Source organism: Drosophila takahashii, chromosome 2L (assembly GCF_030179915.1).
Source record: "Drosophila takahashii strain IR98-3 E-12201 chromosome 2L, DtakHiC1v2, whole genome shotgun sequence".
In the NCBI taxonomy this organism is placed as follows: domain Eukaryota; kingdom Metazoa; phylum Arthropoda; class Insecta; order Diptera; family Drosophilidae; genus Drosophila; species Drosophila takahashii.
Genome location: NC_091678.1, coordinates 20,048,056 through 20,071,135, shown reverse-complemented (window position 1 = coordinate 20,071,135; position 23,080 = coordinate 20,048,056). Strand labels below are relative to the sequence as shown.

General features: G+C 39.0%; 4 protein-coding genes across 12 annotated transcripts in view; 1 reads left to right on the top strand and 3 right to left on the bottom strand.

Moving 5' to 3' along the window:
• Positions 1-4,996: 4,996 nt before the first annotated feature.
• LOC108067524 (uncharacterized) lies at positions 4,997-5,573 on the bottom strand. Its single transcript, XM_017156573.3, has 3 exons — positions 5,547-5,573; positions 5,220-5,427; positions 4,997-5,163 (listed from the first exon to the last, which is right to left on the bottom strand). Exons 1-3 carry the CDS (start codon positions 5,556-5,558, stop codon positions 5,087-5,089), a joined length of 297 nt encoding a protein of 98 aa, XP_017012062.3. The 5' UTR covers positions 5,559-5,573; the 3' UTR covers positions 4,997-5,086.
• A 2,775-nt stretch (positions 5,574-8,348) lies between these two features.
• LOC108067557 (venom dipeptidyl peptidase 4) lies at positions 8,349-14,335 on the bottom strand. Of its 2 annotated transcripts, none has more exons than XM_070215580.1 (6): positions 14,128-14,335; positions 11,086-11,180; positions 10,112-11,028; positions 8,890-9,626; positions 8,619-8,830; positions 8,349-8,557 (listed from the first exon to the last, which is right to left on the bottom strand). In XM_070215580.1, exons 1-6 carry the CDS (start codon positions 14,303-14,305, stop codon positions 8,444-8,446), a joined length of 2,253 nt encoding a protein of 750 aa, XP_070071681.1. In that variant the 5' UTR covers positions 14,306-14,335; the 3' UTR covers positions 8,349-8,443. The 2 variants fall into 2 exon arrangements, with proteins under 2 accessions (XP_070071681.1, XP_017012125.2); XM_017156636.3 differs by lacking the exon at positions 14,128-14,335 and adding an exon at positions 12,711-12,960.
• A 530-nt stretch (positions 14,336-14,865) lies between these two features.
• On the bottom strand, positions 14,866-16,679 carry LOC108067561 (cAMP-dependent protein kinase catalytic subunit). The gene is made up of 2 exons (XM_017156641.3): positions 16,143-16,679; positions 14,866-16,081 (listed from the first exon to the last, which is right to left on the bottom strand). Exons 1-2 carry the CDS (start codon positions 16,451-16,453, stop codon positions 15,013-15,015), a joined length of 1,380 nt encoding a protein of 459 aa, XP_017012130.2. The 5' UTR covers positions 16,454-16,679; the 3' UTR covers positions 14,866-15,012.
• A 1,358-nt stretch (positions 16,680-18,037) lies between these two features.
• The window catches only part of bun (TSC22 domain family member bunched), a 104,217-nt gene continuing 99,174 nt past the window's right edge, over positions 18,038-23,080 (top strand). For 3 of the 8 annotated variants that reach the window (XM_017156591.3, XM_070211807.1, XM_044395277.2), the window contains exon 1: positions 18,862-19,014. The gene's annotated coding sequence lies outside the window, so the exon portion shown is untranslated. Of the gene's footprint in view, positions 18,077-18,134; positions 18,261-18,861; positions 19,015-23,080 lie in introns of those variants that run through there. The other 5 variants (XM_070211806.1, XM_017156585.3, XM_017156587.3 and 2 more) reach the window with 5 other exon arrangements.

Genomic DNA, 23,080 nt, shown 5'->3' with positions numbered 1-23,080 from the left:
CATTTAATAGTATATAGACAATCTTAGTAAAGCTTGACAATTATCGATATTCTCGAAATTTTGACAATATCGACGTTAAGAAGGGGAAAGGCAAATTATGTTAATGACTCGACTGCCTTTTGTTCATGCTTAATATTATTTTGTGACTTGTGCCTAAACTTAAGTTTTTTTAAAAAACCTGTAGCACTAGAATGCTCTTATTATATAAATATTATTACTACAAGTATTCCGTATATCAATCAACATTGAAGCAACAGAATCATAAAGCCCAATAGCGATTTTTAGGGGAAGCAGTAAATGCATAATTGCTACTTAGCAAGACTTTGACTTGCACAGCTCATTAAACCCTTGTTGTGGCAGTGCTGCAAAGTTGGACAAATTGCATGGGAGCAGCAAAGTGATGGCCCAATTGATCGCCTCGAAAGACTGAACGCCAGGCAGCAGGCTTCGATAAATCAAACTGGCAAAAGGATTTCCGCCCTGACTTCGGCTTGATATGCATTTAATGGGCGGTTTGCGTCACGAAGGAATGGAATTGGCCCTGTGGTGGGAGACGAACTGGCCCGTTCGCTTGGAAAATTGCAGTTTGGCAGCTCAGCTCGGAAGTTTGGCAATCCGCTTACACGTCACGAAAGCCAGGCCAAGCGCCAAAAAGCAGACAACATTTTGCATTATTCTTCATATTTATGAGGCAGCCTGAGGCAGAATGTCGCTTTATTAGGGTAACTTGCTGGGCAGCAGCAGTGCCCTTTCCCAAACAAGGCCCACAAATGAACACGCAAAATGCTGATGAGTGAAGCCCCATTTCGAACAATTGAACTTTTTGATTGAGTTCTGGGGATCGAACGATTTGGAATTAAAAGTGGAAAGGGGGGAGTACCGTGATTGTGGCACAATGGGTGTTAAATAAGTCCAGAAACGAACGAGTTGGGGCAGTAAAAAAAAGGTAGTTAAAGGGCTTGTAGAAAATTTTCTTACATTCAGCTATATGTGTTGAAATTTCGGCTTCCTCTGACTCTTTTCTTTGTGTCGGTGGGATTTATTAAATAATTTAAATTTTAATTTCATTGTTTCGTGTGGTTTCCAATAGGTGGACCTTTAATTGCTTAAGTTCAGTTTTTGTCTTTCCCAATACGTTGATTATAAACCTAGTAGTCATTCTATTATAACCCGAGATAAAAATTCAATAATATCAGGGTCAAACCTACAAGTCCGCGTAACCTCCTTTTTAACCCTTAAATTTATTTTTCTTTAATTATGGTTTCGCTGACATAGGCATGTCAGTGGCAACAGCAACCAGCACGCATCTGCCACAAAATTCCATTCTCACTAGCCGTTTTCATTGTTGCCCCACTGCTGCTGTCGAGAATTGGGAAGTGATTGCCGCTCTGACAACTTAATTTAAAAAGCGAACTATCGGCGAATCGCTGCACAATCTGGGCAGCTTTAATTCGGTTAACCCGAAAAATGGAAATTCACATTATTGTTGTTGTTTTTACTGCTGTTGGTAAACCAGTGCTGTTGGACCCGGCGGCCGTTAATACCACTAGCCTACAAAATTCATTTCTATAAAATGATCATAACTTTTTTTTAAAGTTTACTATAGTGTTATTTAGAACGAGCTTAACCTATTTTTCCCAGAATGTCGTATGATAATCGAGGAAAAGCATTTATTTAATTATATAAAAATGTATAATGTATAATTCATAATTGTATAACTAATTTGTATTATACCTGCACGGCTATATAAGTAAATCTACTTAGGGGTGTCGTGTAGGAATCTCATTTTTAATAAACAAAATATGTAATTTTTCAATTTCTCTTAATCTTTGTACACTTAAACACCAATTTAAAAAATGTTATTTTCTTATTTTATGAACCAAAATAGAATTGCTTATATAAATCGATCTAGTTAATAAAATATTTATCATAGAATAGTCTGCGGATATTAAGCAACCGTTCTGATGAATTATTTTGTAAACTAGTGTTTCACCACACGTCGAGATGAAAAAGTCTGGCGATGCATAGTTGACGAGACAGGTAGCGTGCATGTTGGCTATCGAGAAAGGTTAAAACAATTGCAGTCTACTTCAACCACCTCCCACCCACCTGTGAATAGCGTATTGTTCTCTCGACAGTGCCTATGTGATTTTATAGATTGAAAAAGAACTCCACAGTTAAAAAAACGAGCCAGAAGGCAGAAAAAGAAGAAATAAAAAGATTTATCGGAGCTGCGGTAAACAGCAGCTGAAGTTAAATAATTTGTCTTGTACTTTTTTATTCGTACATACACACATATGTATGTCCCTTTCCCTTTATTGCTTCTACAGGAATGGAAAGCCACAGAGGATAGCCCCTAGGGAAAGCGCCACACAAAAAGATACTTTGAAGATGTTTTTATTAACCCTTCTTCCAGCTCTTTTATTCCTTTTCATTTATGCAGAGGAGAAAGTACATATATAAGGTGCTTGCTGCCTACAGAACCTCCTTTAAGTTAAATCAATGAAAATGCTTTATATTTCTGGGTTATTGCTATTTTTATAGAAAATTTCTATGCCAGCCATGAGCTTTGATGTTTGAGCTCTTGCCAATAATAAAAAGATTCGAGAAGCAACAAAAATTAAGCATACGCCATGTGAGACCGCAGTATGTGAGAGATGCAATCCGGCTTAAAGCTGCGTCTCGTAAAAACATAGGAAGAGTGTTTACGCTGAACTGTTTCCATTTGGGTTTACGACTTTAAGAAAGGGGCGACGCGGCGCACGATGGAGTACGATGCTAAGCACTTCCCCACTTTGTAGCAATCTCTCTGGAAACATGGCGTATGCGTAACGCGAGGCACATAACTCAAATCGCCGGGCATATTCATCTCCATATGCAAAGTAGATTTATGTCACATTTCTGTTCTGGCGCTACCATTTTTCGGCCCCACTCCAGCCGTTTGAAATTCCCACAACTTGTCGACGCATTTCGCTTGTTTGTTGATTAAGACTCGAGTTCTTAGCCCCCATGAGCGAGTATTTTTCTGGTACATTTTTCCTCATTTTATGAAACTTAAAGTCAACATTTGTTGCTCATAAATTTGGCATACCAGGCTCACGCTCTTGTGGTATCATTTTTTCCTATTTCTTTTCTTTCTTCCATTTCGTTATTTTTAGTTTTTCTCGGACTGTTATCTAATTCAGGCTTGCATTATTTAATTACTTAAATTCTTTGTCTGACGTTGCGCAAACAGTGCACGTGCCTGAATTTTTGACTAGAACTTTTCGAGAATAATGGAATTATAAATTGAGACCTACCAAATTGAGAATTTTAGACACGTTCTAAAACAAAATATTGGCGAACACCAAAGGAATCACACTCACTGCTTGGGTTGAACTTAAAGTTTTACTTTAAAATTGTACTACTTCTAGTAGTTTTAAAAATATAATCTAAGCCTCAAAGCGTAACCAACTTTTAGAGAACACTTTTATTAAGATTTAAACAACTTAAGCAAAGTCGACAAAAAGCTAGCAATAAGCCAAACATACCACTTTCCAAAAAAAATGTGTCAAAAGTTGCCGAATTATTTTAAGTTCTTTATTGAAATTCGTGAGGAAAATGTCAAGCAATGGCGAAATGCAGGAAATAAGACGTCACAAATAAGCTGCGGCCACAGGCCATATGGCTCTTGGAATCCCGGCAATGCAGGCCAAAAGAAAAGCGACTCTAAGTCTTGCCATTGTTGACACAAAACGAAAGCCAGGTCAGGTCGTTCTTAGGTTTTGGCTCTTGGGATGCGTTTTGGGTGCTGGCCAGCGCCTGCCACTTTGGCTAAGTGTTGGTTATATTGCCCACTTTAAAAGTATTTGTGCAATGTATTTTACCCAATTTTTTAGAAGTTGAAACATGTTTTTTATTATTATTATTTCTTTTATAATACATTAAAGAAATATTTAAGCAACAATAAAAATACATTTTATTAAACAGTAATAAAATAACTATTTTATTCCATTCCATTCCATTATAGGTACAATACTTATGTGTGCTAAACTTTACTCTTTCACTGCTGTGGACAGTCGGATGGCAAACAGTAATCCACAAATTGCTTCCTTAGTTGTTGCAAAATTATTTTTATTCCATACAAGATAACACTTTATCGACAAGAAAGTTTTTTCTTCAAGCCCAATGGGAATTAATCAGTTACATTGAACCACAAAATTCAACTGATATCGACCTGAGTTTGTAAAACTTTTGTCGGAACATAAGTTGAAAATAATTTCTTCGCCGACTTCAAACATTATTTTATAAAAGGGCTGGTGGGGTTTTTCCTAATTTACTAATTTTAAAGCTGAAAAACAGTTCTAACATTTCCATCTTGTTTAATATTTATGCGCCGCAGCATATATTTATTTGTGAGCAAAATGGATGGGCATTATTTAATCAAAAATATTTCCACAATCGCATGAACATTTTGCGCTGCTGTGACGACCATCCAAATGTATACATCGAATTCAAATGTATTTGTATGTATAAAGCGGCATACAAGTGTACTTGGAAAATAGCCCACAAGGACATGAAATAAAAGCTTCCTGCATTTCTTTTTCACATGTGCATCATTTGGTCTATTCTATTCGCCACAAATTGTTGCATTTTTAAAATATTCTGACTCAGCATTTATTTGTGGTTCATAAAAGCGCTTTAATTCCCGGTGGACCTCAACATGCCCATAAAAATGATTGCACTGCAGAGCCCAAAAATATAGGCTATATAAAAAGACCAGCAAAAAAACTGTAGACAGGTCAAGACGAGACCAAACTCTCGCCATATATAATTTTATTTTATGTATTTCTATCATCGCCCAGCTGACCCTTAGGCAAAAACTTTGACAAGGGTGTTTAAGGTGAGTACTAGGGTGTAACAGGAGTTTTTTCAACCAAAATCTATTATGAAACACACTCATTTTTTATTCTCAAGGTGGCCGTGACTATTTTTTAAAAACGCAGACAGTCGAAAATTCCGCAAGTACCAGGCCTTTTATTACCTCATTTTCACACATTTATAGTTTTTATTAAATAAATATTATAAAAATCAAAAAAGTAAAACTTCAATAATCATTGTTTGCATCTGCTTTACATCTTTCTAATGATTTTGAGCACGCCCCATTGCGAATATTTTTGAAAACTAAAATAAAAGTATTGATTATTATGCAAGAAAATATACAAGATTTATAAAATTACCAGGTTTTCCTTTAGTAGCTCTGCGACAATTTAAGCTTTTCATTAAGCAACTATTTCTCCTTTCCATGTGACAAGTGCCATCAAAACCACAAACGGGGCGATAGTTTCTTGAGCAGAACACTTCACAACCCTCAGCATAATAAAACAAAAAACCAAGAGCCACCAGTTTAAAGAAATGCATAGTCACAACTAATTTCAAATTGAAAGCCTTAGCAAATATATATGGGACATTGCATCAGTAAATAATTTTTGTAAATGTTACCTTATTGCGGAACAAATATAATAAGCAAGACACATTTAACAAGAGAGTACGCTATAGTCGAGTACCTTGACAATCATATACCAGTTACTCAGCTAAAAGAGTGCGATGGAGATAGATGTAGGCAAACAGCAAAGCGAGTGATTAAAACCGCGACATCTTGCTGATTTTTTGAAATTTTGTTGGCAATTCGATAGCAAATAACAAATAAAAAAAAACACTTCACCCGGCAAATATTCTTTTGCGCTTTGTGGGCGTTATGTTGGGCATTGCACATTGGCAAACCTGCGCTGCGTAAAAACCTCTAGAATCTGCGTATCTAATCCCAATATTCTGGCTTTTATTATTCATACAGGCAAAAAGATAGACAAAAGGACAGACAGTGATGCTATTACAAACTTTTCGACGAATACAATATACCCTCTCACTCCACGAAAAATTAGGTAAATTGAGCATGACGAAGTTTATATACACGGGTGTCGTTTCGAAGTTTATTTTCCCTGATTTTAGAAATATTTGAGAGATTTCTTAGACTTCTCTGACAACAAACTTTTACAAGCCGAAAGGTATATACCCTTGTAGCTAAAACCATAACATATCATTGAAATCATACTATTTATAATCGTGATTGGATTTTCGAAAGGTATATACCCTTGTAGCTAAAACCATAACATATCATTGAAATCATACTATTTATAATCGTGATTTGATTTCAGTATAAACGTTAAAAATGAGGAATTTTTATCTTTTCAAGCCTATATAATAAGTAAAGTAAGCCAGCACGGTAATTTTCATTAACTTTTCAACGCCCATTTCACTATAGTATCTAAATACTATGCGTTAAGTTTTTGAGGTTTGGGGAGACCCATAACACTTTTAGTAATTAAATTTAACTTTACAGACTTAAACCACAAAAATGCGAAAAATATCACTTTGTATGGAAAAGTCATAAAGGTCAACAAGTTTTTTGTGACACGTTCAACCCTGAGACATTCATACAGTGTCCTGAATGCGAAATGCAGGAATATTTTCCACACAATAAAATTACAGCGTAGTTTTAGTTTATCCCTGCCCCCTCGTGGGCACGTTTCCGCCTTGACGCTGTCAAACAAAAGGCACCCGGGAGGCCGCCAAGTTGAGCAAAAAGTCGAGCCTCCGCTGAAATAAACTGACTCTCGGAAAAACACACAAACTTGCACAACGTCACATAGCTCATAGTGTGAAAATTTGCGCCTTCCGCTCGACATTTTTGCGGCTGAGCCCCTATTTCATTAATTTAATTTGTCACATGAGGCACAGCTCCAGACGAAACTGGGAAAATAAATCTCGCAAATTCAACATTGAAATATATTTTAAGTTTCAATTTTAAAAAATATATATTCGTGGATAAAATTTAGTTAAATTTAGAAAAATAAATACATATTTGTAAGGTGGGCTTCAAAATCAGAAGACAATTTTTTCTTAAGTGTCCTAACCTTATTCTTGCAAGGCTAAATTCCATGTTTATCATATTTAGAATCGTTAATGTGTAAAAAATAAAAAGACTTTGTTGACTCAGTATTTGTCAGTTCGTCAGTTCAGTTGTCAGATTAAACTAATAACGTTTAAAATATATTTTTTTCATTTCTAATTTTTAGTTTTACGGTCTTAATCTTGTTAATTGGTTTTTTTTGTCATTCACCACGGCTCTTATTAGTTCCGGCAATAATGCACTGATGACGGATTTGGGTTCTTCCAATAATCGAACTAATCAGAATCAATTCGTGAGGTGATCAATGCAAGTTTCTAGGGTAGACTTTCCTGAATCCGTTATGTTTTATGATTTGTTTTTGGCCATATCCAATAAAATCAACAAGCATTAGCGGAACCGCGCAGTAAAAACTTGCAGCTGACCCGACTAAATTTGCGTCTGTTGCCTTTTTTTCCATTTATACTTTCACTTCCGTTCCTTTCTTTAATTGTTTTTTCTGTTTTGTAAGCGCAAAATTAACAATTATGTAGAAACAATGGTGGGAATAAAATTAAATTTCATGCTTGGCCAATCGCAAGAGTTTAAAAGTTTGCATCGTTTTCATGACATCTCCACTGAGCGTGTGGATCGCCACAGTACGCAATTAGTTGGGCACTTAATCCGAGACGCAAACAGCACCAAAAACCACCAGCATCAGGAGCCACCAAAGCAGAATGACACCCCGATTAGCGCCGGCTATGGAGGGGCTTATCCCATTCCCATTTGCCGCCGTTTGTGCATCGCTTGGCTTAAATGCCCGGAAATAATTTGAGAGCCCTTATTTGCTTTAAACTGCAACCAAGTAATCGAATTTAATTTTGGGCCCTGATTAATGGTTATTCCTAAGAGTGTTTTTTGGATATAAAGTCCGTAACCTAATCGCATTAATCAGTTGACACAAACAAAAGAAAATTCAAGGACGTCTGAGCCTGGTGGGTAAACAATGGTTTACATTTGATGCTCTTAATGAATAGGTAACTTCGGTACACTCAAAATAAATTATAAGGTATATCTGGGCTTTAGATATTTTAAATTTGGATCAAAAAAATACATAAGTAAGACATGGGATATCACTGTTATGCCTACATAAATTAAAACAAATTAAAATGAATCATTGTGACAAGTGCGGTAAATATAATAATCAACTTGCGAGGTTCGTATTTTTTGATATTACTCAGTAAATCTGCACTTAAAATATTTCAAATTATATAAGTTTTAAATATCATCTGAAATATAAACCAAATTATGAAAAAGTGCTTTTTATTTAATCATGTTTAGTGGCAAGATTTCATATCCCACCTTTTGTATTTTGGTTGTCACCACTTTTTTCCTCGTTAGTTGTTTCTTTTTGATTTTGTACACATTTAACAGCTTTAATAAAAGTTCAATATAAAAATACAAAAAACATATACTTCAAATACTTAAATTTGACTAGATTGACACAAGTTGCTTCTACTATTCAGAGTCTTCGTAGACATCTAGGTTAAGACAGTTGATCCAGAAGGCATCAATGGTGTGATACAAATGAGGCAGTGCATTCCCGATTCCGTGGTTTTCATCGGTGTAAGTCTACAAAATATGAGAGTAAGTTGTACACTTTGAGGATAAGTTAAGGTATAAATAAGCTAACCTGCTCATCGAATGCAATATCCCGTCTTTGTAGCAATTTGGCCAGCAAAAGAGAATGCTGGTAGTGGACATTATCATCGCCGGATCCGTGAATCAAAAGGAAGTTATGAGTTTTAAAATTGTCCAAATTCAGGAACACGCTGCTCTCGTTGTATTTTTGTGCATTGTCCTCCTCAGTTGGAAGTCCCATATAGCGCTCGGTGTAAATCGTATCTAGATTGAAATAGAAAATTATTTATAAGATGATATTATAATGTGAAGTATTGACAAACCATAGTACAGCCATGAAGTGACTGGAGCCACTGAAACGCCGCACTGAAAGACCCGTTCGTCGTCCTTCTCGATGGTCTTAGCCGTCATATAACCACCATAACTCCAGCCCCAGATGCCACAACGCTCGGCATCAACAAAGGGCAGATTTAACTGCATCCAACGAGTGACAAACAGTTGGTCCTCGACCTCGTGATCGCCCAGATCATTGTTGACCGAGAAAAGCAGGTCCTTGCCCTTGTTTCCCGTTCCCCTGCCGTCGATATACGCATAAATAGTCTCCCTGGATGTCGTGACGAAGGCCTCGTAGCCCAAGGTAAAACTGTTTGTTACTCGCACCGAATTGGGACCCTGGTATACAACCACGATCAGCGGATACTTCTTGGCCTCATCGAAGTTCGGCGGAAGGGCGAGCTTGGCGTATCCAACACTGCCATCAGCCAGGGTGACGTTCAAGAAACGATAACTGGGGCGCAGCTTGTTTTCCAATTGCTCGCGATACGCTGTGTTTGGCTCCCACTCGACCTGGAGCGTTTTAGTAGTAGCCTCGAAGATCCTCGTGTAGGACGGATTGGGTCCGTTGCACGAGAGTGTGTAGTAGGAGAACGACTTGCTGAAGGTAGCCGAAGCTGATTTACAGGCCACGCCGTCCACATCAATTTGATTGCAGCTAAGGCACTCGTCGTTGCTGAACACATGGTACACAGAGGGATCTCCGGGCTGGGTGGCCTGGTAGTAACTAAAATATGAAATATTTTACTATCGTTATACACAGAAAAAAGCATGTTACCGTAAAATCGATATGGCCATGTAAATTTAATGCAAAACCCATTTCGTTTTTACATGAAATACTCTTTTCGATCAGGTCAAATTTAACTGGGCACATATCAAATTAAAATTGATCTTAAATAATGTAAAATCGATCTACGTTTTCTATCGATTTTTTTTGGGGTATAGGTAAGTATATAGGAAGTTACCGTAAAATCATGCAAAACCCATATCGTTTTTACATGAAATACTGTTTTCGACCAGGTCAAATTTACCTGGCCATATATCAAATTAAAATGGCAAAACCCTTATCGTTTTTACGTAAGTACTCTTTTCGACCAGGTCAAATTTACATTTATGTATATGATGCATCAAATTAAAACTGATCTTAAATAATGTAAAATCGATCTACGTTTTATATCTTTTTTTTTGGAAGTATAAGGGAAGTCTACTCACAGCTTGTCCCTCGCTTCATCGTATCCATAGACGTTCAAAACTGTAAAGTTACCGCGCGACTGCCAGCTGTTGAGCCCTGTCTCAAGGTCAAGGTTCCACACTTGGTGCCAGTTGTCTATAAAGTAGCCGAAGATGCAACTCTTTCCGGTGCTCAGGCACTTGGGCGTGCTTATGTCCACCCAACCGCGGGGCTCCTCCAGCCTCTTCACCTCCACACAGACACCCTGGTGGCTGCAGCTCTGAATTGAGCTGAGGTTCTGTCGTCGATTCATCCAGGTCACGAGCAGGTGCGTCTCGTTCGACCAGACAACGTTCTGCAGGATGTGATCGCTGCCAACGATATCGACTGGCGCAACAATGCGCTGCATGGTGGGATCGTTGTCGGTCACGTCATAAACCCTTAGGCTCACCAGTGGGTTCTTGGAGCCCGACTTGGGGTACTTGAGGTGCTCCTCGTGCGGATACTGATAGAAGGTGGTCGAACCATCGCCGTACAGATAGTAGTTAAAGGTCTCCACATCGGTGTCGTCGAAGAAACCCACCGCCAGCTTGGTGCCGTCCGCCGACCACCAGAGGGCGCTGCCACTACTCAAAACCTCCTCTTCGTAAACCCAATCGGGCACTCCATTGTACACCACCCCGTCCACGCCGTCGTCCGTGATGCTGATCTCCAAGTTCTCGCTGAAGTGGATAAACACATTGTTGAGGTAGACGTAGGCCAATCGATCTCGCAGCGGCGACCATCCACAGTACTGCAGCTTCTCGCCCTTGTGGATTTGGACGGTCGTGTTGGTCTCAATATCGAACACATCGTACTGCGCTATGTACGAGTGACGAAACTTCTCCGTGAGGTTGTGACGTATCAGGATCTTCGTGTTATCGGGCGAGAGTGAGAAGGTGGCCCCCGAATAATTGTTCTAAAAGTTGAAACCATCGTTATGTCGGTCCTTATATAAGTATGCCTAATACCTTACCAGAAATGAGGAGTTTTGAAAGATCACGTCGGTCTTAGTGGCAGCGTTAAATTTATGGATAGATCGGTCTGCAGCTGTGTAGTAGAACTCCTCATCTGCAAGATATAGAATAAAAGATACAGATTCCATATTTATACCCTTGTAGAGGGTATTATAATATCAGTCAGATGGTTGCAACGCAGTGATGGAGACGTTTCCGACCACATAAAGTATATATATTCTTGATCAGCACCACAAGCCATGTCCGTCTGTCCATCTGTCCGTTTCTATGCGAACTAGTCTCTCAGTTTTAAAGCTATCGCGATGAAACTTTCCCGAAAGTCTTCTTTCTATTGCAGGTAGCGAGCAGGATCGGACCACTATATCTTTAGGCTTCCATAGGAATATTCAAACAAATATAAGAAAATTCATTGTAACTTTGTAGGAAGTAGGCGTTTTGATTCTTGACTACTTAAAAACAAAATTTAAATAGAAACTCTGGATCTGGAATCCCTGGAACTGCACCGAGTGAGGATTACTTTATCTACAAGGGTATATAAGCTTCGGTTGGCCGAAGGTAGCTTCCTCTCTTGTTTTTAATTTGAATCGTATGATCCATGGAAAAACCAAGTTACCTAATAAAGTCTTAAATCTTCCACCTGTTACACACTTTCCTACGAATACAATATACCCTCTAACTCTTCGTGTAATAGGTATACAAAGAATGTCAATTTCAGCTGTTCGAATTTGGTCTATTGCCAGAAAAGGAAAAGCTGTTATTTAGCAAGTGGAAAGTTAATTGAGAGAAATCTGGCACTGTAAAATTGTGAAATTTAAGATAAAGCCATTTCGGGCTTCTAAAAGTTTGTATGAGGAATATTAACATAAATATTAGTCGATGATCGAATATTGTATAGTCTGAGCCGATTTACTAATTTTGAACTCAATGTTTGTAGTCTTTCTGAGATCTAATATTTCTCAGTGAAGAACGATTTTTTTAACGGTCCCGATAAAAATTCAAGGTGCAACGATGTACAACAAAATTCAGAGCTTTTAGTGAATTTTAAATCCTTTACAACTCTTCTAACTAATTATATAACTAACGAATTCTAAATCATTAGAAATCTAAAGCTTTCAACCATTATCTGAACCCTGTCATTATAGTTAAGCAAAAGTCGTAGATAAGAGACGAAATATAATCGTGCTATCGAGGTACAAAATGATGATCGTAATTCACTGCAGATTAGATTTCATGTATTGAACCTAATGAAATTTGTGCGAATAGTGTAAGTGCTGATTTGTTTCTTTTCTTTGTTTTTGAACTTTTGAAAAATTTGCCATGCAATGGAGTTACTACTTAGTGTTGAACTTTATTTTTCCTCTGTGTAGAGATATAAAATGAAAAAGAATGGCCCAGCCCCAGACAGAATGGGAAAATTATCCGTAAACAAGCTTATTGATAATGGTCGCAGCTCTCGCTGATTATGGAAATGTGCACGGCGGGTGGGATTCCCTGGATGGTAATACCCAGGTTGATAAGTCCCCGCGGAAGTTACTACAGATGATAACACCCAGAAAAACAAGGTTTTGGAATGAAGAATAACAAATGCTACTGGGTCGTCGAACCGATCCGATGAGCAACCAACCTGTTATCCAGGTTCCATTGAAACTCCGTAGCCCTGAAGTGCCATATAGGGCTTCCGTTAGTTCCCACGCTGTTTTATTCCCCTCCCCACCGTCCTCAGCCCGTCCGATTACCGCCGCTGATGACGAATGAAGGGAAAACACGACGAGGAAGAGAGAGAGGGCGGTGATCAGCAGCGATTTGGCGTGCATGTTGAAAGCCGCCAAAAACCCCAATTGATGAAATTTACACTTGTCACTCCGCAAAACCCACAGCACGTAACTCGCGGCGGCGCGGCTAAAAAGCAACTGAGTTGGAATCCGAAATCAGTAATCAATTACAATCACACAGCAATTAGCGTAGACGTCGACGTCGAGAGCCGCAGAAAGGGAGATAACAAGTGGGAGAGAACTTCATATCAAGTTCCACCGCTCTTAAAATATACACATGCCTACAAAGATCATACGTTTTTGCTACATGTATTTATGATCGGTTCTTTCGCGTACAACAAAGTAAATGCTTTTTAAATTTATCTCGATGGATGCTATATTTTTGAATTCGTTACGAATTCCCAAGTTGAACTGCGTATCCCCGACGCAAGGATTCTTAGCCGAAGGACCTTAAAGTTCGAAAAGTGCTGATATTAGTCATCTTTCCGGAGCTCACAGAGGCAAACGGATTCATGGTTTGTTTAAATGTTAAAGTTTTCTAGAAGATACACTTTTTATCTTTTAAACCCCATTCTTAGAATAATTTTAGGATTTTTCTTAAGGCAGAAACAAATTCTAGAAATCATAGTCAAAAAACCTAAAAACATACAGCTGCGGTCAAAATAGTAGTACTGTTGCAGCCCTGTGTTTTTAAAAGTTTGTTGTTGTCTAACATCAAAACAAACCATGAATGGCTTAATATTTTTTCAAAATGTTGGTTCCATTTTTCGAGCTATTACATATATTTTTCAAATCCGACTCCATTCGACTTAGGGAAAATTTTTATCTTTAATATTTGAATGATTAACCTAAATTTATGTCTAAATATTTTTTCAAAATGTTTTTTTCTTTTTTCTAGTATTCCTATGGGAGCTATTAGATATAGTTTTCCGATCCGACTCTATTCAACTTATCTTTTTATCCCGATAGCTCTAAAACTGAGAGACTAGTTTACGTAGAATCTCAAAAACTTGTTTTTTCTAAAATGCTCTCATTTGACAACAGTATAAATAATACCAAATTTATTTTCGAGAGGTTACCGAAGTCTTTGTGTACCTTAAGATCGGTACCATACTCCTTCAAATCGGACTATCTTATCAGATTTTAAATGTCATTCATAAATAGAAAAGTACAAAATCTAGTTAAAATATAAAAATTTCGTGATGTTTTCTTAATATTCGAAGTCGTTTGAAGTTAGTAGTTTTGTATATCAGAGTTTTATGCACTTACCCGATTGCCAGGTGCCATTAAAGCGTATTATCCTCCTTCCCATCCCGTACAACGACTCCTTTACTTTCCAGGGGCTCTTAACTCGCGTCTTGATTTTGGATTCGGCTGGAGAATTGGAACCAATTGATAATTGGAGTAGCAGCAGCAATGCGCTTAAGTGCTTAATTCCACCGTACATAACTGAACGAGTCAAGAATGAACAAGTGAATGAACTGACTTTAGTGACCGTACATGGTTATATAAATTTTGAATAGAAGAAAAACCATAGCGAAAGACCCTATTTAACTATAAAAACCGAAACAAGTGGAAACGGAACTCATTAATAAAAATTAACTACTCTACAAAATTAAATCGACAACTTACTCCAGTTTTTCTGTGCAGTTGTGTAGTAAAAGTGAAATTACGATTTAAGGTGTAACTACGTATGTATTATATATACTATATATACCAAAGTTGTGAACTGGCTTTTTTAAATAAAAAGGTTTGTGATATGTATATGAAGCTGTATTGAAATGTGTTCTTGAAAAGTTATTTTTATGATTAACAAGTGATCATTACTCGCAGGGGTTAATTCGTAACTTAGAAAAGTGGCTTCATTTTAAGTCTTAAGCCTAGTACATTGACATTATACGCACATTCTGATGCTATATCTTACTTCTCTCTTAAACCTTTTTTCAAAATTTTTCCAGGCAAAATGTAAATTGTTCTTCCGCAATCAAAATGTATTTCTTGATTTTATATTTATTTATTTATTAAGTTTAATCTTAATCTTACAAACATTTTTGCATGTTTTTTGTTAAGTTTTTGTGGTACTGATCGAGTAACTGAAACAAATGTTCATGAACTGCGGTCCAAAATTGAGGTTTAGAAAGTCCGAAAAGTGGTTCACTGCGGCCGCTGAGCCGCAGGAAGCTGATGTTGCTGGTGGTTGGGCTGCTCCGACTGCTGGAGCTGCACCATGTGGCTCAGAATCTGCGCCTGCTGCTCGAGACACTTGGGAAAGAAGTTCTGCATGAGGTCGACCTTGCGCTCCTCCAGTTCCAGGCGCTGGCGGTAAATCTTGGTCTGCTCGTAGAGTAGCTGGTTCTTCCGCCGAACCTCCTCCATGTAGAGCGCCTCCAGCGAGTCAGCATGCGGCGGATTCACGGATCCGTATGGACGACCACGCTTTCGTGGCACTGGAACGGGGGAAGCGCCGACGGCAGGTGGATTGGAGGCCGGCGCAGCAGTGGCTTGAACCGCCACCGGCGCCGGCATGCCTCCGTTCGCGTTGGTGGCCACACTGATGGTGTTGTTGCTGCTATTTATGTAGGCTACCGCCGTGATGGGCTGGTGATTAACAGTCGAGGTGGCGTTGGTGCCGCTGTTATTGAAATGAGCCGCCGGCTGCTGTTGAAACTGCGGCTCATAGGTTTGCTGAAACTGCTGCTGCTGTTGCTGCTGCTGTTGTTGTTGCTGCTGCTGCAGTTGTTGCGGCGTCTGCAGCTCGAGCAACTGAGCCGGCTCGGCTGGCGAATACTGTTGCAGCTGCTCGGGAAAGGGCAGCGAGCGGTACTCCTCGTCCTCGTACTCCTGCTTGACCACCTCGTCGTACTGATCCGTGAACAGCTCCGTGCTAAAGCTCATTCCGCCGGTGTTGTTGTTGTTGTGGCTGCTGCCATGATTGCTGTTGCTGCTGCTATTGTAAAAGGTGGCAGCCGAAGGCTCAGAGGCTAGAACAATACCCTGTTGCTGAGCAGGCGCCTGCTGTTGCTGCAGCGGCTGCTGCTGTTGCTCGGAGGACGCCTCATCCCTTGGCGGCGTCATGTCCCTGTTATTGAGCAGTGCCTCTGGCGGCAGCGGATCCGCGTTCTTGGGCCTGTGCAGGTTCTTCAGGATGCGATTGATGATGTCGTACTTCTTCCAGCGCGTGGCATGACTAGAGGGGTCCGCCTGCAGCTGTTTCTTCACCGACCTGTGGGTAAAAGTAGTTTATTTTGTAGGTTGTAGGTAGTGCTTTTTGGGGGGCTACTCACCTGAACTTGGCCCTGGTCTGGTTGACCTTCATCTGGATCTCCTCGGGCTTCACGTCCACGGAGAACCGGTCGCGCAGCTCCTCGGCCCAGCGGCCAAAGAAGATGGTGTTCTTGCCGGTGCGCGTCAGCCGCCAGTTGTCCCTGCCCCAGATCTCGTACAGGCGCTCCTCCTCGCTGGGCGTCCAGTAGCGACGCGACTTCTCCTTGGCCCGGCCCTCGAGCATCTCCTGACCGCCACACATGGCCAGATCCTGCTCGGATCCGGCTGTACTGCCTCCGCCTGCGTTCAGCGCCACCTTCTCGTAGTCCATCGACCGATCTGCTCCAGCTGCTGCTGCTGCTGCTGCTGCTCCTGCTCCTGCTCCTCTGTCTCGGCGCTCCCGGCTGCGGCAGCGTATAGGTTACACAATGCAACGCGATGGGGCAATTGTGGAAAACACGGGGGAAGCCAAGAGTTTTCTGCACAAAAAATCAACAACAGCGCTGATACACAGAAGAGTGTGACCGTGCGTCGCCAAAACGCCGAAGCGAGAATGCCGAAAGTAAGCGTTGCATTAGTGGTATTCCTGATTCAGCATAACAGGCCAATTCCATTGGCACATCTGTTTTTACGAATACAAATAAATAACTTAATTTTATGATCACACTCTCGCTGTATCCGCTAAAACTAACAAAAAATATCAGCAATCTGTTCACCATTTAATTATTAAAACAAAAGTAATTTAATAAATTAGGTTTACAATAAAAATTTGTTAAATCCATAAAAATATGGTATGTGTGTCAAATTAGCGTCTGAGACTTTTTTATTTTCTGGGCATTGTTTAGGCTTAGTACTCAACCCAACAAAAAGTCGTCCAAAACAAAAAACTTCATATGAAAAACAACGTCAAAAAATTTTGTTTCATATGAAGTTTTTGGTTTGGACGACTTTTTGTTGGGTTGAGTACTAGCCCTTAGAATGAAAATAGGCATCGAAATATGTAATTCTCGATCCTGTACGAGATCTTACGTTCAGTAAAAATAGCTCCCTACATATTGGGGAACATCTGAGCTCGTCCTTTGTAAATCGGTTGTAGTGTCGGAAACTGCGGTTCATGTCATGGCTGCGCGTGGTTCTTGTACTGGGGGTTGGCGGTATTCCTATATTAATTGAAAATTCGTTGGGTGATTTTCTCGGAAACTGTCGATAATTTTGTAATGCAATTTTCCAGGATTATTGCTTGGTTAATCCCCCGTCGGCCTATAAACATATTCTCAAAAACTGACGATAATTTGTATACGCATTTGTGTGTTTTCACAAACATTTTTTATAATGATCAACGATTTTTTTTGGCTTTTGTGGATTGTGATTTTGCTTTTCTAAACGCAAAACAATTCAGTTTATGTTAAAAAGATGTTTTTAGATCAAGATTTAATTAACTAGAGTTACATTAAGAATAATAATTATTATTATTTAATTAATATACAAAATTCAAATTTGCCGCCAGCACAGAATCATTTTAATTGCCCAACACTATTTATGTTATATGTTTTGGCGACTAATCGATAGGATGTCGATATATAAATTAAGGAAATCAATACAAATAAATAGGAACTATATTTAATTAATAAACAATTCAATTTGCAAAGCTAAAAAATGCGGTTGCAGTCACCGCTTAGCCCCTATCCATGTTCCGATCCATTGGAGCTGTTGTAGATGGCGTGTCACTAAATCGCCGCTCTCCCTCTCTCCTCACTGAGTTAATGACGGAGAGCCAATGTTACGTACACTTACGTTTGCTTACGTTTTGCCCTTACGTTTGGTGATGGGACAAAAACATCGATTGTGGCAAAAAAAACATCGATGTCTCTAGAAAATTTTAAAACATCGATGCATCGATGTTTTCGTCGATGTTTCTCCACCTCTAATCTGGTAACACTCGTTTCAACGTAAGGTCATTTTTTACTTTATTTTTAAGCAGATTTTCCCGAAAAGCGCAATTCGCGGTAGGCGCAAATCGAACGCTTCGCGGACCTAGTGCAGAAGTGCGAAATCGCAGAACCCGCGGCGCCCTTGAAATCGATGGGAAAAAGCGAAAAAAGGCTGAGGGGCTAGCGCAAAATCGAAGAAAAAACTGTGTATGTGCGTGCGTGTGACTGTGTGAGTGTGACGTGTGCGTTCGCTGTGTGTGTGAGCGAGCTGGCATGCAGAAATGTATGTGTATGTGTGTGCTGCGGCTGTGTGTGCGTGTAAATTGAATAAGAAAACGGAGCACAAAAGGCACTGATGGAAAATTTATATGTGCGCTGAAAAATTAATTTATTTGCAAAAAGCCAAGAGCTGCGAAAAGTAAAGTGACAAGCGGAGAGACGGCTGAAAAAGAACAAATTATTGTGGATTGCCGACTCTCTGCAGATTTCAAGAGAGTGTGAGAATCGGAAAGAGAGGCGAGGGAGTTTGTGTATGTGTGGGTGTGAGCCGCCTTTGCCAGGAAAACTAAAATGAAAAAAGTCCCTGGCGTTAAAAGTTGCAAAAAAAATTGTTGGTTTCGATTGTTTGCCTTCCGCAGTTCGGCGTTTCGTTTTTTTCGCACAAACTTTTTTCGCCAATCTTTTATGCACGCTTTTTCGTTTATTTAATACCTCTCTCCCGCTCTCGCTCTCTTGCTCTTTCTCTCCGGCTCTCCCGCTCGGCTCTCGCGCTCTCCGCTTTTTTGCTTATGCCAGGCCAACTGTCAAAACTGTCATTTACCTTCCTTTTGTCCGATTAGCAAAACGCAACGAAAAACTAAAATCCCATCCAAATTTAAACCGTGGCCGTTCGCTTGTTTTCGTTTATTGTTTTATACCAAAGACAAGAAAACGTAGTACTCTTAATTCGTTCGTCCTACTCGTAAGTGTTGAATAAAGAAAAAGTCGGAGGAAAGACAGGCGAAATGGGAAAAGTCGCCGCCGCCGCACAGTGCAACAAATCGATCAGAAAATAACCAAAAAATGAAGCAAAAAGAAGCGTGTTTTAAATAAGGGAAAAATCGGAGAAACTCAATGGAACAAAAGTTCTAAAATGTCGCGTAATTGTTTGTGTGTGTGCGTGTGTATGTGTGCCCATCCTTTTCGCTCTTCCTCTTCTCACTTTCGCTTTGTTGTTGTTGCAGTTGACACTTTGTACCTTAGATTTTCTTATTTCCTCTTTCCATTCTTATTTCTCCAAAACAGCTGGCCAAGCATTTGATTAACTCCAATTTTCTTAGCTTTTTTTTGCCATCTGCTTTTGTTTATAATGTCAGCTGGTCCGGCATTGTTGTTTATTTTCTGTTCTGTTTCGCCTTGATTGTTTAGTCAAGTGTTAGTTTTTGTGCCATTTTGCAATTTTCTGCTTATTTGCCACCCGATATTGTTATGTGATTTTTTCAATAGAAATTCGAGTAAAAATGGTGAGTGTTGTTTGGCTTACCGGTAACTCGCGTTTCACACAAGTGTTTAGGATTATGGAGATGTATTAAATAACGGTACTTGGTACATTTGCGAGGGAAGGTTCAAAAAGCCAGATACATCTATAACTAGAATACGTAACGCTACAATTGTTTTGAAAAGTTTTCAAAGCTTTTAAGTTTTTCAAGGCTTGCGAACAATTTTTCGGGGATTAAGAATATTTTAATAGTCAATATTATAAATAACTAGTTTAGAATGAGAACAGTTACAATAAAATTCTGTTTTTATAAAATAATTAATTGTATTTAGTTGAAAACCTTATTCGTATTGGAACCCTTTTCGAACCAACTCCACCAATCTGATTAGCTTTTGCTTGCCCTTGAACCGATCTTCATCATCTTCAAGATCATAACGATCATCCTTTTCAAAGCATCTCCGATTTCAAAGCAAACTAAACCTCAGGCCAGATCGTTTTTCTTGTCCGGCCGCGTGTCAACATTTTTTGCTTACCCTGCACCATTTTGTAATAGTCACTGGATTATAAGTTTGCTTCTAGAAATTGGATACATTTCAGACGCCTTCCGACTTTTTGTCACGAAAGTTGGCAAAGTCTTAAATGTTTCTTCTGAGTGGAAAGTTTTTATGAAATCAATTTCAGTTTGTAATAATTAACTGGGTTTTCTGGGGTAAACCCCTAGCAGGGATGTACAAAAAAGTGCGTGTGCAGGCAGTCACGTCCATGGTGGAACTATACAAGGTGGTCTCGTCAGCTCTGCTGAGGACGTTAAATATGTTTACCTCTCTGTCTATCTTAGGCGATAGAATGAGATAGCTAGATAGAGACTGACACAAATAACGTCCTCAAAAGAGGGCAACTCTCGCGACGAGATCACCTTGTATAGTTCCACCATGGTCACGTCTACCAAACACGGGTTCAATCTCTCATCCTATATCAGTACTCTATGTTGTAATGCCTCAATTGGCCGACTTTTTATTTATTTACCAGCATTAGAGACTTGTAATAAAATGGAAAATATATTCATTTATTTAATATTGGTTGATATTGCTTATTTTTGATCAATTTTTTCAATTAAAACCAATTTTAAAGACGAAAAGGACTAAGTTAGGGCGGCTATAAATAATATAGAGTATATTATATGAACGTTCGATACTTTTACGATCTATTTTTCCTAATTTTCTTTGAATATCAATATTTGCATTATATTTTGTTTCTTATCGCACACATTTTGCGACTCAATTCAATTGAGAAATTTTATTCGATTTTAAATTGTCATTGTAATCTGTGACTTGTTGTTGCTCTTGCACCCACGTCTTCCTCCTCATCTTCGTCATCTTCCCTTTCGCTGCTCTTTTCTCGTTTGATAAACATTTTCATTGCCTTGGCCTCTCTCTCGCTCCGCTCCCTATTTCCTACAACGCCTTCGTTTTTCTTTTACTTTTCCCTTGCCATTTTTTGCATTGTGAATCATTTCCTTGCGGCAAGGAAAAGAGGTGGGCAGCTCTGTGGGTAGGGGCGAAAAGGAAAGCAAAGTCCCTGTTCGAAAATCGTTTATTTAATTTTAATTTCAAATTTTTTTTTTTAAAGGCTAGCGTTATGTAGTATTTATTTATAAAGAAGGCATTTTCTGGGATTAAATGTTTTATGAAATGTTTTACAAAATAAGAAAGTTGAAAATTGTTTTGAATTGTATAAAAATTATGAACTATTTTTGTAGTGATCAAAACTGTGATCGTTGCATTTTAATTGAAATATCTATTTTCATCGAACTTTATGTATTGAAAGATTTAAAACCATTCATATTCGTTCCTAATATTAAATGTTAAGAGGAACATAGTGCAAATGTTCTATAGCTCAAACCATTTCTAAAAAAAAATATATGAAATCAAAAAAAATTGTTTGGATTAAAACACTTAAACTATTGTTCAATTTTAAAGTATTTGACAGCATTATAATTATTTTGTGGTATCCTTCCTTTTTTTGAACGAGTTTTTGTATATTGATAAATTTTTTAGAGTCCAAATGTATGGTCTGATTTTCCATTGCTGCACTGCGAAATATCGGGACACCTTTCCTTTTGGCTTTTCATCTTTTTTCGGCTGCTGCTGCGCTGCTATCATCATCAATATTGATTACCGGCAGCTGCCCGAGAGAGAGAAAGAGAGCGAGGGAGAGCGGGCAGCCGCTCTCCTTTTGCGGTTTGTTTGGTATGCGGCCCCCGCCCGCCCCGCCCACTTGTAGGCGCCCACGTTGGCAGGAGGAGGGGGCCTCGGCCTCTCTCGCTCTTTTGGAGCTCTTTCTCTCTGATTGCAATTTTCTCAACGCGCATTCGCTTGCTCTCTCCCGCTGCTCTCTCTCGCTTTCTGTACTATCTGTTGTAGTTGCTTTTCATTACATTTGTTGTTTTTGTTGTTGCTGGCTTGCCATCGATTTTATGCTTTGTCGTTGCAATTAGTTCTTCTTCTGTTGCTTGTTTCTTGTCTGCACTTTTAGTTCTCATTTTCCTTTTACCCCATCTCCTTGTTGTTTTTGCTATTGAGGTCCTCCCTCCATTTCCATCTCCCTATTTGCTATTTGTTTGTGTGCGAAATCTGGTGCCTACAGCGATACTTTGATTATCGACTGACGGGGGGTTAATGGGGGACCCCAAGTTTATTGTCCAGAAGTTGAGTTGTAGGAATGGACGTTCTTCATTTCAGTCCTGCCTGGGTAGGGCCTACTTACTCTGGGTTTGTGTGGTGATTGAATCTTCTTCTTGGTAGATTTTTGGTGAGAGTGCTAGTACCACCATCAAAAATAATATTTTATTTTATTTTTATCTAAAATTCTAATAAAATAATATTGTTTTTTAGAGTCAATTTTCCGTCTTTAACTATTATAAATGCATTTTCAATTTTCATACAAGTCTAGCATCTGATGTTCAATTTCCGATCTTTACTCCCTCATAAGAGATCTCCATAAAATTCCCTAGATATAGAAGAAGCTTTGCTCGACACCTGCGTGGCTCAAGAACAAGGCCAATAGACTCTTGAAGACCCAACAAACAACAGAGCCACAAAAAAACCCACCTTGACAGAGTGCTACGACCAATGTTGACCTATAACTGATTCTCTGTTGTTGTACTGTTGTTCTTCTGGTTTGCTGATTTTGTTGCTTGTCTCTTTTTTTTCAACTAATTCCTCTTTTAGCCACGAAATAATCAGATTTTTTTGCGTCGTTTATAACTCGATTAGGCAAAAGAAATAAAACAAAATTAAGCGAGAGAGAGAATAAAAGAGCAGCGTCAAGGTCTTGACTTTGCCTTCTGGCAGGGCACACGCAGAGTTCAAACGCAACTACAGTAATCACTCATAAATCTGGATATGTATCATGAGATAATGTTCTAAGTATGAGCTGTCCGTCGGGTTTAAAGTTTTAGTTTAAAAATCTAAAAACCCCAAATCAAAGCATTGAAATTATTATATTTACAAATAATAATAAAATAAAGTTGAAATATCTTTTGAGTGAA